General features: G+C 38.1%; 1 protein-coding gene across 4 annotated transcripts in view; it reads right to left on the bottom strand.

Annotated features, from left to right (window-relative positions):
* Positions 1 to 1,335: 1,335 nt before the first annotated feature.
* The window catches only part of SLC38A9 (solute carrier family 38 member 9), a 51,987-nt gene continuing 41,611 nt past the window's right edge, over positions 1,336 to 11,711 (bottom strand). For 2 of the 4 annotated variants that reach the window (XM_067315234.1, XM_067315235.1), the window contains exons 14-15: positions 4,107 to 4,196; positions 1,338 to 2,483 (exon numbers count right to left, since the gene is read on the bottom strand). In XM_067315234.1, the coding sequence (XP_067171335.1) occupies positions 2,318 to 2,483; positions 4,107 to 4,196 (256 nt within the window). In that variant the 3' untranslated portion in view covers positions 1,338 to 2,317. Of the gene's footprint in view, positions 2,484 to 4,106; positions 4,197 to 11,711 lie in introns of all 4 variants that reach the window. The other 2 variants (XM_067315237.1, XM_067315236.1) reach the window with 2 other exon arrangements.

Below are 11,711 nucleotides of genomic sequence, written 5' to 3'. Positions count from 1 at the left end.
TCTCAACTTCAATAGTACAAATACTCATGGGATCAAATCCAGATGGAATATAGAAGGGCATCAAATTGAAGTACCTGCATACATCAGAGTTTGTACCTAAATTAAGCATTGGACCAGTAATAAGCAAGCATAGAAAACTCCAGCTTAGCTTAATGCGAGTCAGACCAATGATGCTTGAAATCTTGCAACTTCTGCCCTTTTAGTTTGGTGTTCAATTACTCTTCTTCTCTATCAAAGAGCTGCTGAGGTTTAGCAACATTACAGCTGTGGAATGATATAAATTTCTCAAAAAAGGGGAAGGTTTTTGGAAAATAACAACAAAATACAGAGGGGGTGATTTATGAAATGCACTACTGAGAATGCTGAAGAAATGCAGCCATCATGTTGCGTGTAGAGATGACTACCTAGACATTCAAAGAAGCTTTACTCAGATTTTCTGGGAAAGGTCAGACCCAGTCCCTAAAGAGCTGATGTGTAGGACAGTGCTAATGGTTCAGCACTGCAGGATACACTCATTCTGAGGCAGTGAAAAGGGTGGGCAGATATGCCTTAGAGAATATGGAAACCAAGCAGTGGAAGATAAGAGTACACAGGGAAAATGACAAGGATGGGGGCAAATGTCTCTCTCTAATACAGAACAGATGGTGGGTGTATTCTCCAGTTCTGATTTTAAAGGCACAAGACAAAAAAGAGAATTTGAAATAATTATTCTGTTCTGCAGATATTATTCCAAATCTATTTGCTCCTGTATTTCATACAAATCAAAGAACATTTAAGAAAGCCAGCTTCTGCACAGTTTGAGGAGCCTAACTCAAACAGGTCTACAAAACTACTACAAAAATTCATGTCATTTCCTAGAGGAACATAGTAAATTATCTAGGTTATGCTTTTCACTATCTTTCAGATAAAAATAAAAATTCTTATCCTGACATTTAATTTGCTTTCCCAACTCAACTCCCACTTCACAAACATTGGATCACTCCAACTTTTTTCCTCTTTTACTCATTTTGGAGTTTAGTGTTGCTTAGAGTCCTCTTTCAATTATTTTACATTTGCTGACTTTTTTTAATAGACTGAAATTCTGTACAGAAGAGTTTTTGCTCTTCCTCTCACCTTAAAAGATGAGATTCCACTAGTACCTGGCAACCTAATTAATGATCATTTTGGGTTAAGACTCAGACCCACAGGTGGCAGGTGAAGGAAAGCACATGCTTGTGCGTACACACACACACACACACACACAGCCTCTCAGTTAGTAAACAAGAAGTTAAAAAAACAACAAAGCCTTTTCCAGATTCCTCCAACTTCTGTTAAGAATTATCTAAAACAAATTATTTGATTTAGTCCACAATTCAAGTGTTCTAGCTTTGTCTATACTTTCTGTTCAGGCCCAAAACATTTGGGCTAATGTAGTTGAAGAGCACAGTGAGAGATCACTGATTACCAGATTAAGACTGTACAGGGGAGGAAGGAAGCCTATGATGGACATTGTATCCACAATTACACCCATAAAAGCACACTCAACTCCTGACAAGACACGTCACAGCACATAACAGCCCAGGTAACGGAGCTGAAGTGAGGTCAAGCCTGGAATTCTGATTTTAATTGAGCTACCGTCTGGTTTAAAATTTTTTTACTCTCCTGATTTTTTTCATTGTAAGTTCACAAATAACTTGTGTACATATTGGTTCTGAATAAAACACTGAGACATTAGTTTATTGTTTCTCTGATTTGGAATTTCCTAGAGGAAAAATGTTGCCAAAAAATTAATAGCATATTCAAAGTTAAGAGCGCATTTTGATCCAAATGACTATAAATTAACCTAAAAAATACATATACAACCATTTTTTCCATTTTCCAAACAAAACAGGAAAACAACTGCAACAAAGAGCATTTCAAACAGTTGCTGAATAATACTGTGAAAGCATGTTTGTTAATGAAGGTAAGAACACTTCTTTTAGAAAAAAAGAGTTCTACAGCCTAAGGCTGAAAGCTGAGCGTTTTGAGACATGGGCTGTAGGAAATTAAAATATTTGGGCTTAATTAATCCTTGATGCATGCTCAACAAAAACAGTGGAACTACCCCACTCAAATTTGAACTATTTCACTTCTCACAAAGTCACGTTTATAGAGGAGCAAGCAGGTTTCCTTTCAAATGCCTAGAAGACGTGATCCAAATTCGTTTCAAAGGCGCAGCTTTTCTCAGGAAGTTCATGTTGAGGACTGCTCAGTTCTCCTGTGTGATAGTGTTGCTCAAGGCTGTTGTGCCAAATGTCACAGTACCACTTGTGACAGCCACAGAGAGAAGGGGGAGTTTTCACAATAGGAATTGTGCAATCAGATTAGCCAGTCCAAGGAGGATTATAAAGATGTGAATGATCAATGCTGGCCACGTCAGCTGCCCAGCACGATGCAGGGAGATCACGTAGATGAGGGATGGATACACAAACACAAAGGCCAGACCACATGTTGCTCCAGAGTATCTGGGGAAGGAGGGGAGGAAAAGAAAAAAAGAAAAGAAAAAGAACACTTTGTGTTATCTCGTTTCTTGTTGCTTTTTTTCCTCCTTCAAACCAACGAACAGTTTGACTGAACAATGACTATTTGCAGTCACTGAACACTGATTTCTGTTCTTTGCTGTCCTCCACCTCCTTCACTGACATTTAACTACCTCTCCCCCGCTTCCCCAAGTAGCTACACTCTGATATTTCTCTGATGTTTCAGTCACATTCCCAGATGCTTCTGGGGACTGACTCCCTACCTTTGACTTTTATGTTTTTACTTTCTTTTGGGAAATCTGTCAACACACAACACAAAACGACTGGACAGTGCATCCTTTGTTAAGCATCCTTTACTGTCAGGACTCCTAACAAATCATTCTCCAGACCCGAAAGAAAAATCAACATGCCCCTCCTGGTAATGTGATCAACCACAGCTACTGAAACATTCAGCTGCTCTTATTACCACTCCCTTGCTTACCAAAACCTTCTCATTATTTTCCCTACTGTGGGTTTCCACCTACTAGCTATACTGCAGCCAAATGTGCATTATTAACTAGCACCATTTGTGCATTATTAACTAACACTATTTGTTATTTCAAATATTTGAACTGTCCCTTCAGACAGTGGAAACATTATAGTAGTGAGTAATCACCTGCACAACAGAAAAGGCAAATATATAAGTTAGATTGTATATAGACAGTTTATCAGCTGAAAATTCATTGTTCAAAATGTTTGATTATGATGCACGATGAATAAATCAGCAGAGGTCAGGATCATTTTGCAAACAGAAAAATGTATTGTGTATTTTTTTTTGCAGTTAATAACTGGACCCTCTCTATTACTGGAAAAAGAAAGTTTTCACTAAAAGAAGAACAACAAAAAGAAGAAATGGAGAAAAAAATCAAAGATCAGCTATTGAGCAAAAGTAAATTAGTCTGCTACACTGGTCGGATCCATGCCTGTGATTGTGGTTTTATAATTGCAGATTTCTATATTTTTAAATACCTCCCTCTCCTGGTTGCTGTAGGAAAGATGCAAACTAGCAATAAATGAAAATGATTACATATATAGTGGTGTCAAATGTAGAAGATAAAACTGATTAGATAACTTCCTCTAATATTTCTCAATTATAGAAAACCTAGGTGTTTATAAACATGGTAAATTTAAGACATCATTTAGAAAGCAATTTTACGTCAGCTTTCCCTTTGGAGTTCTTTACTTGCTTGGATTTTTATCACAGACTTTCAAATCAACTTCAAATGGCCTTAAAAGAAAAACTGAAAGAAACTACATGGTAACTGGACAACTTTTATACTGACACAATATTCTTTAGCCTGGATAATTACCAGGTCCTCAGATAAGGCTTCAGTGAAACTTGGGGAATCATCCCAATCAGATACAAAGCCACAATTACAGACAGCTGCTTGTCAGAGCTTTAAAAGAGCTGATCTTTTTTTTTAAAAATCATTATTTACAACTTATAAAAGCATAAGCCCCACAAAATATAAAGATACAATTACTCACTCTCTTATAGTTCCTTTTGAACACAAAGAGGTAAACATATAGTAACACCACAGGTAAATTCAATGTGCAAGCAACACTTACCTTATGATACCTCCTATATTTGGATAAAACCTCGCCATTGCTACTCCAGCTCCTACAATTGCTATGTTCAGGACCAGCACATGGAAAACACTAAGGGAGGTTAGGAAACAGTGTTAAAATCTATGCTCTATTATTACAAAATAAGACCATCATCCTTCATTTACATTAGCATTTAACTGGTACGTGGATGGCGTTGCCATTTACGTGACTTGTTCTATTAAAGCTGATTAATTTCATAGCAAACATAACATCTACAGAATATTCTGAGCGCCAAACTCTAAATATCTACTGTTTGGACTCAAAATATTATTAAGGAGCAAGTATGTGTAATTTGGCAATTCTTCTGAAAACACCATACATGGTACTCAGCACACTAGTATTTCAGATGGATATTCAAATACCAAAGAAACAATACTGTATAACACAAGAAAGAAATAGCTCGTTCCAGAGAATGATCCAAGTTGGTCAAAATGAACTAATGGAAACCAGAAGAAAAGAAAGGATACATGACTGAGTGGAAAACATGACACAATAATAATAAAAATGTTAATATTTAGCCCCTAATGTATTTTGATAAGAGGACAAACATTTAGGATATTGGACCTAATTTAATGCATGACCTACATACTATTTATACTAGATCTTTTGTTGATTTTGTTTTTATAAATCATTTCCTGCTGCTTTCCTTTTTGCATTAAGGATGAAAAAACTGGAAAGTTTTTGTTCTGCACAAGCAGCTTTTAATGCATGAGACTAACTCAGTGTAGTGATTATGCACAGAGCTCAGACTCAGGAGAGTATCATTTTCTTTAGAGAATATAAAATGATTTATCTTAACATAAGGTAAAGTCAGGAAATATAACAGAAAACAGTGAGATATTTTGTCCATTCAGCTGTTTCTGTGAAAGGAGAAAAGAATTCACACAAAGAAAACGTACATACACTTACAGTTTTTGTTTATTCTTCTGGATAATTTGATTTCTTAAAATAAACAAAACCTGTAAGCTGACACTATTTTTTTTCTTAACTATAGAAAGTATCCGTGTTATGGAGGATGTCACCACCGAACAAGCTTTCAAGGGGATTACATCTGAAGTGCCAAGAGTGACCGCTTCCTTAGCTGAAAGCCTGGGTGTCAATTTGGCAGACAGAAAGAAAAATCAGGAGGAGTCTCATTAAAGTTTAGGGGAATGGAGATAATTCAAACACAAAGGAAAATTTTAAGATTTAGACTACTTCTAATGTCTGTTCTTAAAAGCAGATTTCAAAAAGACAGACATAACATCCTTAATTTTGCACACAGTGTTTTGATTGTGGTTCAAGAAGAGGTAGACCTCAGAGACTGAAGATAGCAGTGGGAATACAGCAGCTCAAATTTCAACAAAAACATCATCAGATATCATAAACCTAGTAAAATCCCAAGATTCAGACTGTAAGTGTTAGGGAAAGATGGACCAAGCATTTACTGCTTCTCTCATTTGCAGAAGAAAATCAATTACCTAAACTGTTCACAAAAACGTAAGAGTTTGCAATTAAAATTTACTTCCTCTCTCCCCATACACATGGCAGATTGCAAATCTTACTATCAGACAACACAATTGAAGCTAAAAGTTGATGAACACAGAAAATGATGGCACTATTTTCATTCTTTTTTGGCTTGCAAGAGTTATGAAAAAGAGTACAGGCTTAGTAATTCAGAAATGTTTTGCAAATTTGGATCAGTTCAGAATATTTTAGAACAAAAACTGAAAAGTCTGAAGTATTTCATTCTGACATGCTTTAAAACAGAGAAAGTGATTTTTGAATTCAAAGTTGTTGCTTTTTAAAAAATTCATTCTAGCTTCTTAAAAACAACTGTTCAAGAGCAAACGTGTGTATGTGTGTTTGATGCGAAATGATGCATTTTTAAACTTCTTGATTTGGGAAATAATTAGGGTGGGGTGTGTGTTTTGGCTCAGTTGAAAAAAAAAATCTCAAAATGCTGGAGTCTCTGAAACAATCCATGACTTGCACAGTACTGCTCTGCAGTTTTAATTGTTACAAATAAGGAGCATCCTCAAGAACAATACCAAAATCAAAAAGCCTGAAAAGGACTTAAATCCACCTGTTTCAGGGTAAAAGGTTATGCTATATTTCTTCCCTGGAATACCCTGCATCTTTTTCTATCACTTTGATAGCAGCCCAAGTTGGAACCATGTTATTGGACCAGATAAGCAATGGTCTAAGAGGATACCTACACATTTAAGCTGCAACCCCCTTCTTTTACCTATATAGATATTCATAGTTCATCTTCCCTCCAAGAAAGGAGGAAAAGGCTCATTCTCAATGGAGAGAAAGGCATCAGCATTTAGAAAAAAAACTACACAGAATAAATAAGAGTCAAATACCTAGGGCTACGAGCAGCTGTATTATTTCTGATAATAAGTAGGCTTCATAAGATTCTGAGTTTTATGCAGGTGTGCTCCAGATGGGACAAGCATTACTTACAGCTACTGACATTTTAACAGGTTCTAAATGGCTCGGTTTAAGTCTGACACTAGCTTACAGTACACTTCACAGTCACCACACACTGCAGAAGGGCAGTCGGGAAAGCAGTATTTTTTCTGGGCATATCCCTACTACCTCTATTATAACTACAAAGGGAAAAGTATTTAGAAGACATGAGAGATTAGAAGAGATTCACTCCCTTTTTACCTATCCAACCTGCTGGCACGTAGTTCTTCTCTAAGCAACACTATAACCTTCCTCCTTATGGGCAATGGCAGTAAAGAGTTGGGCGGCCCAGGCAAGGGCTGGATTGCCCACCTGAGCAGCCTGCTTATGGTTGCTGCACTGAGGCACACATTGCATTGCCTCAAGGAGGCTGTAAGTCACAAAAAAGGCATATCTACAGCAATCTGAATGTGGCACACATGGCTCAATCTTTTCTACTCTGTCCCCAAACTCAATATTCTAAGTTGGAAAGATTTTTTAAGGGAATCATTGCTGTCCTGCAAAACCCCACAAAAAGAGAGAACCGCCCTCCCATCCAACTTTTCCCAAATTTTGCTGATTTTCCTTATTGCAAGGTTAACCTTTCAGATTGATGGAGTCCAAAAACAACCTGGCATGCCAAAAGACCACTGGAGGATTTGCTACAGCAAGTACTCTCCTAGGGCAGTAGTAACTACAGTTAAGTCACTAAGTGATAGTGACCATACACATTTAGTTAACTTCAGCATCCTCAAAAGATAATCATGCCGAAAACTATGAAACCAAACTCTAGGGAGGGGGGATTTAAAGAAAGAGATAAGAAACTGATTTAAAACTCCCTCAAGTCAGAAGCAAGGAAATTAAAAATGCTAGACTCACAGGGTGAACACACACAATTAAACAATACAGGAAACAGGAAAGCAAGGAAAAAAACAAATCAGGATGATTTAAGTGACAATTTTGGAAAGGTTACTAAATCAAAAAACACATTTTCTTCCTGGAAATCTCACTCCAGTGACATGAGTCAAAGGCTATAAACCACAGCAGGTAAGATGCAGATGAAGCTAGGTGAAAAACAAATAGCCAAATATGCACACGAACAGCAGAAATGGATTTCATTGCATCAGAAGAAATACATCTGCAGAAGAACTGGCAGGTCTGCTGGGCTACCATGGAGTGAAGGGAGGACAATCTTAAGAAAGCCAAGTGATTTCCTCCCTTCAATTTATTTAACCTTTCAGAACAAGATGTTAAAAAAGTTTTAAAAACTGATCAGTACAAAGTATTTTATACACAGCATATAATTAATCAAGGGAACTCTCTGACACAAATATCACGGTAGCCAAGAGCCAACAACAACAAAAAATTAGCTTTCTATACATCCAAGAAGATCCACAATCACATAAGAGAACAGATAAACCACATGCCTCTGGCCCCAAGTCACCCATTAAATGATGCCATTGCAAACATACTTTAGAAAGAAAGCTATTTCCCAATACAGGACATTTTCGGCATCTTTTACAGCATCAGAGAGAGAATAAGAAAATAATCCTTGGATTCTGTCCCAGGATGTCACTTTCTGTGCTGTGATTGTCACTGGCATCCATCTTGCAAAATGAGAGCAGCAATTAAGGTACTTACCTTTTATCTCAAGTCTTTTGTAGGAAGCACAGAAAAGCAGCAGATTTTGTGATGATACTTGTCAGAAGACTACTGTGTCCAGCATGTCTACGCTCGTATAGGCTTTTAAGGCAGGCAGAGAGTTTGACACCAGTACACAACAGGAAGGAGAATCCCCCTTCCTGGGGGGCAGGGGTGGGGTGTGTGTGTGGATTTTGTTCTCATAAGAGAAAGTTGATTCTCTGTCAACAGGTGGAATTTAGACCAGTTGGGCTCTTTGAAATCAGCATCACAAACTCGCCTCTGGAGGACATATGATGCTACTTATTTCCCCTCAGCTTCAGACAAGCTGTAGCTGTTCAGCTGACCCCCAACATGAAATGTCGGAGTTTCAGTTCTATTTGAAGAAAAAATATGTATCTTCTGCCTAAGCTTTGATGTTTGGAAAGAATGAACTTTTTGGTCACACAAGACTACAGAGAAGTAAGTTACAACATGGCTAAGCACAACAAAGCTTTATTGCAGCACTGTTGCATTGCTAGTGCGCTGTTAGCAGCGCTGTAAAATATCTAGAGTGTGTGGGACAGAAGAGTTGGGGATCAGTCTTCAGGCAAGAAAGGCTCTTCTAAAGTTGAAGAGGTGGTTCGTCATTACCATCCAGTTGTAATCTATGGCCTACCAGCGAAAGCCAGGATATGAAACAGGATGCTGCTTTCATTGGAAATAGCCTTGGATAGACCAGTTGTCAAGGCTAAGAACTACAAAGCAGCAAACTAATAGCTCCTCATTATACCCAGTGACAGACAAATAGTAAAGAAAACACAGTTAAAGCAAAGAACCAAATTGATCTGAGCAATAAAGTCACTGCTAGGAAATAAAAATTATCTGGCAGCCCTGCAGCACATGGGTGATCAAGCTCTTCAGTCAACAGCCAGCTTTAATATGCATCAATCCAGAGTTCAACTGCTCCAGCGGATACCTAAAACACCTTCCCTTAACTCCATCCATAGCAGCAGCAGGTACCCACATCTGCAAACAATGGTTCATATGAAAGAAGTTTGGCTTTTAATATAAGAGAGCTTCCAGTTCATGTGAAACCTGCAGCGTGTCCATATGGAGCAACCTAGAGCTTAAAAATGAAGATAGGAAAATTTACCATGGGGACTGGGTCCAAAAGATTTTTTTTTTTAAAGAGGAAAAAATGGATGGTTATAGAGAGAAGGTAAATTTATAGCATTCTTTCAGCTGCAAAGGAAATTTAATATAAGAAGGATACAACTGTTGAAATACAAGTGATTTAGCATGTTGAGTCATGGCGGGGTTAAACAAGTTGCCAAGTTGCCAAGTAAGAGAGATCCTCAAACACACAATCCATATGAAATCAACACATTGTCAAATGTGCCATATACACAGATAGGTGCATGCACCATCAGTGACAATCCTGTACCCTACTTCCACAGAGTGTAAAAACAAAAGGCAGAAAACCATGTAAACATCCAGAACCAGTCATAAGAAAAGACAAGATTTTAAAGTGTTTTCATATTTTTAATCCTTATAGAACCTCACGTTCTGCTCTGCTCTTTCTTCTCCTGCCTCATCCTTTCTGTTCCTTAATTACACACAAATTTTCACCTCCCTCCATACACATACCCAAAGCACACACCTAAGAGCAAAGGCTTGAGTCTTTGCAGGTCAGTCTTATTGCCTGAGAATCCTTAGCCCTTGACACGGATGATTTTCATAAAAGAAGACAAATATCTACAATTACTGGTGGAAAACTCTTTCTCATATGTAAAAGTCATGAAACTTCTTATAGCCAGCTAGGTCCTTCAGGGTGGATAAACAGGCTTCTCAGTGAGACATCAGTTTGTGTCAATAAGAGCTACTCCTTTCTATTTGCAAAAAGTTTCCCCACAAAAACCGAGAACTATGGGAAACCTGCTTAGCCACTGGCTGTCAGTCTGATAGAATAGCAGAGAAATCACATGAATATGAAAACATCTAACAAGTTCTTCTGGAAGCACGGGCATAGGAATCCTGCACAGGGACCACCAGTGCTCTAGAACGGCCTGTAGTAGAATTTAGCTGGTGACAGGTGACGAACAAAGCAGTACATTCACAGGCTCTCTCTGACAGACACTGGGGCTATGGTCCTGCTTTTCTCAAAGGGGATTTTCTAGACTAGCTAGTGGTAGGAAAATTCAGAATATTGAAATTCTTACTAAAAAGGCAATATAAATAAAGTGCTGCTAAAGGACCTTCATCAGCTTCAGCTGCTGGTGAAAAATAGGCAATCATCAAAAGAGATATTTCACAATCAGGTAGTAAGAACTTTGCTAGTAAAGACTTAAATCAGCCAGGCACTTCCTCCCAGAAACAAGTCCTGTGCTCACTACCAGCGTTCAGTTAGTCCCTATTGCATGGAAAAACTAAGGGCTGACCTTGTCTGGCTGTAAACATACAGAAGCTGGAGCTTGGGGATCAGTCAAGTGGTTTTTGTGCTACATGTTTGAAAGGTCTGGGATACAATACAGACAGACACACACAGCCAGCCAGGATGTATTACCTTACCACCATAGGCTGGGAGCAATTTAACTTTAAATACCTCCCTTTAAGGAGTCTTTAAGACAAACACACAACAAAAAAGTGAGTGAAGCACCTCCACAAGGACATCCTGGAGACAAGAACCAAGTATTTGTATCATATCACAATGGTGAAACCATGAAAGCTTAGAACAGTAAACCTAAGACAACCTGAGCAGAGACTGGTGGGAAGCTGGAGATTCTAGGAGAGGGCATGAGGGAAATGAAAATCATACTGGTCAGTGAGTAACTGGAGGGAGGAGATGGGAAGAGGCACATCTACAGAATATAAAGAACATGACTGTTTTTCAGAGGCTGTGAAATCCATGTTTAGCACTTAAATCAATGGCCTTGTTTCCAAAGGTAACTTGCAGCAGTTTCTAACTAATGTTGAATTGCTTACAATTTAGCATCAAAAAAAAGCAGGCACTTATTTTGCTGCCTAATTTTAGGCATCCAATTTCTGGACCTTTGCGTACATATTTTAGGATCCAGAAGAAACATGAAATTTATAACAACCTCCTCCCAGACCTGTATGCTACTGCTGATGCCACAGAGGAAATACACGTTTCTTCTTGGGGTATTGTTTTCCTTCCCTCCATCAACAGTAATTCACAATATAAAATAAGAAACTCACTTAGAGATAAATGCCAACTTCTCAGCTGTGACGAAGTCAGACAATACTCCAAATATATAACATCCTAGGTTTTATTTAGGAAACCTAAAATTGAGATTCAGATCAGCTCTTCCCTGGAGTTCACACAGCATTCAAATGCAAGGGTGGGGCCCACCTCTAAAATTAGCATGTGAAAAGCTATTTTTATAAGCAGAGCACCAATCTAGATAACACAGCTAACAACTCATGTAGCTATTAGCTCTGTTTAAAAACAGAAGGATGATTACAAAGTAATGCACAACCAAAAAGCATTCT

The sequence above is a fragment of the Apteryx mantelli genome, chromosome Z, assembly GCF_036417845.1.
Source record: "Apteryx mantelli isolate bAptMan1 chromosome Z, bAptMan1.hap1, whole genome shotgun sequence".
Taxonomy (NCBI): domain Eukaryota; kingdom Metazoa; phylum Chordata; class Aves; order Apterygiformes; family Apterygidae; genus Apteryx; species Apteryx mantelli.
This window is presented reverse-complemented; position numbering and strand designations above follow the sequence as displayed.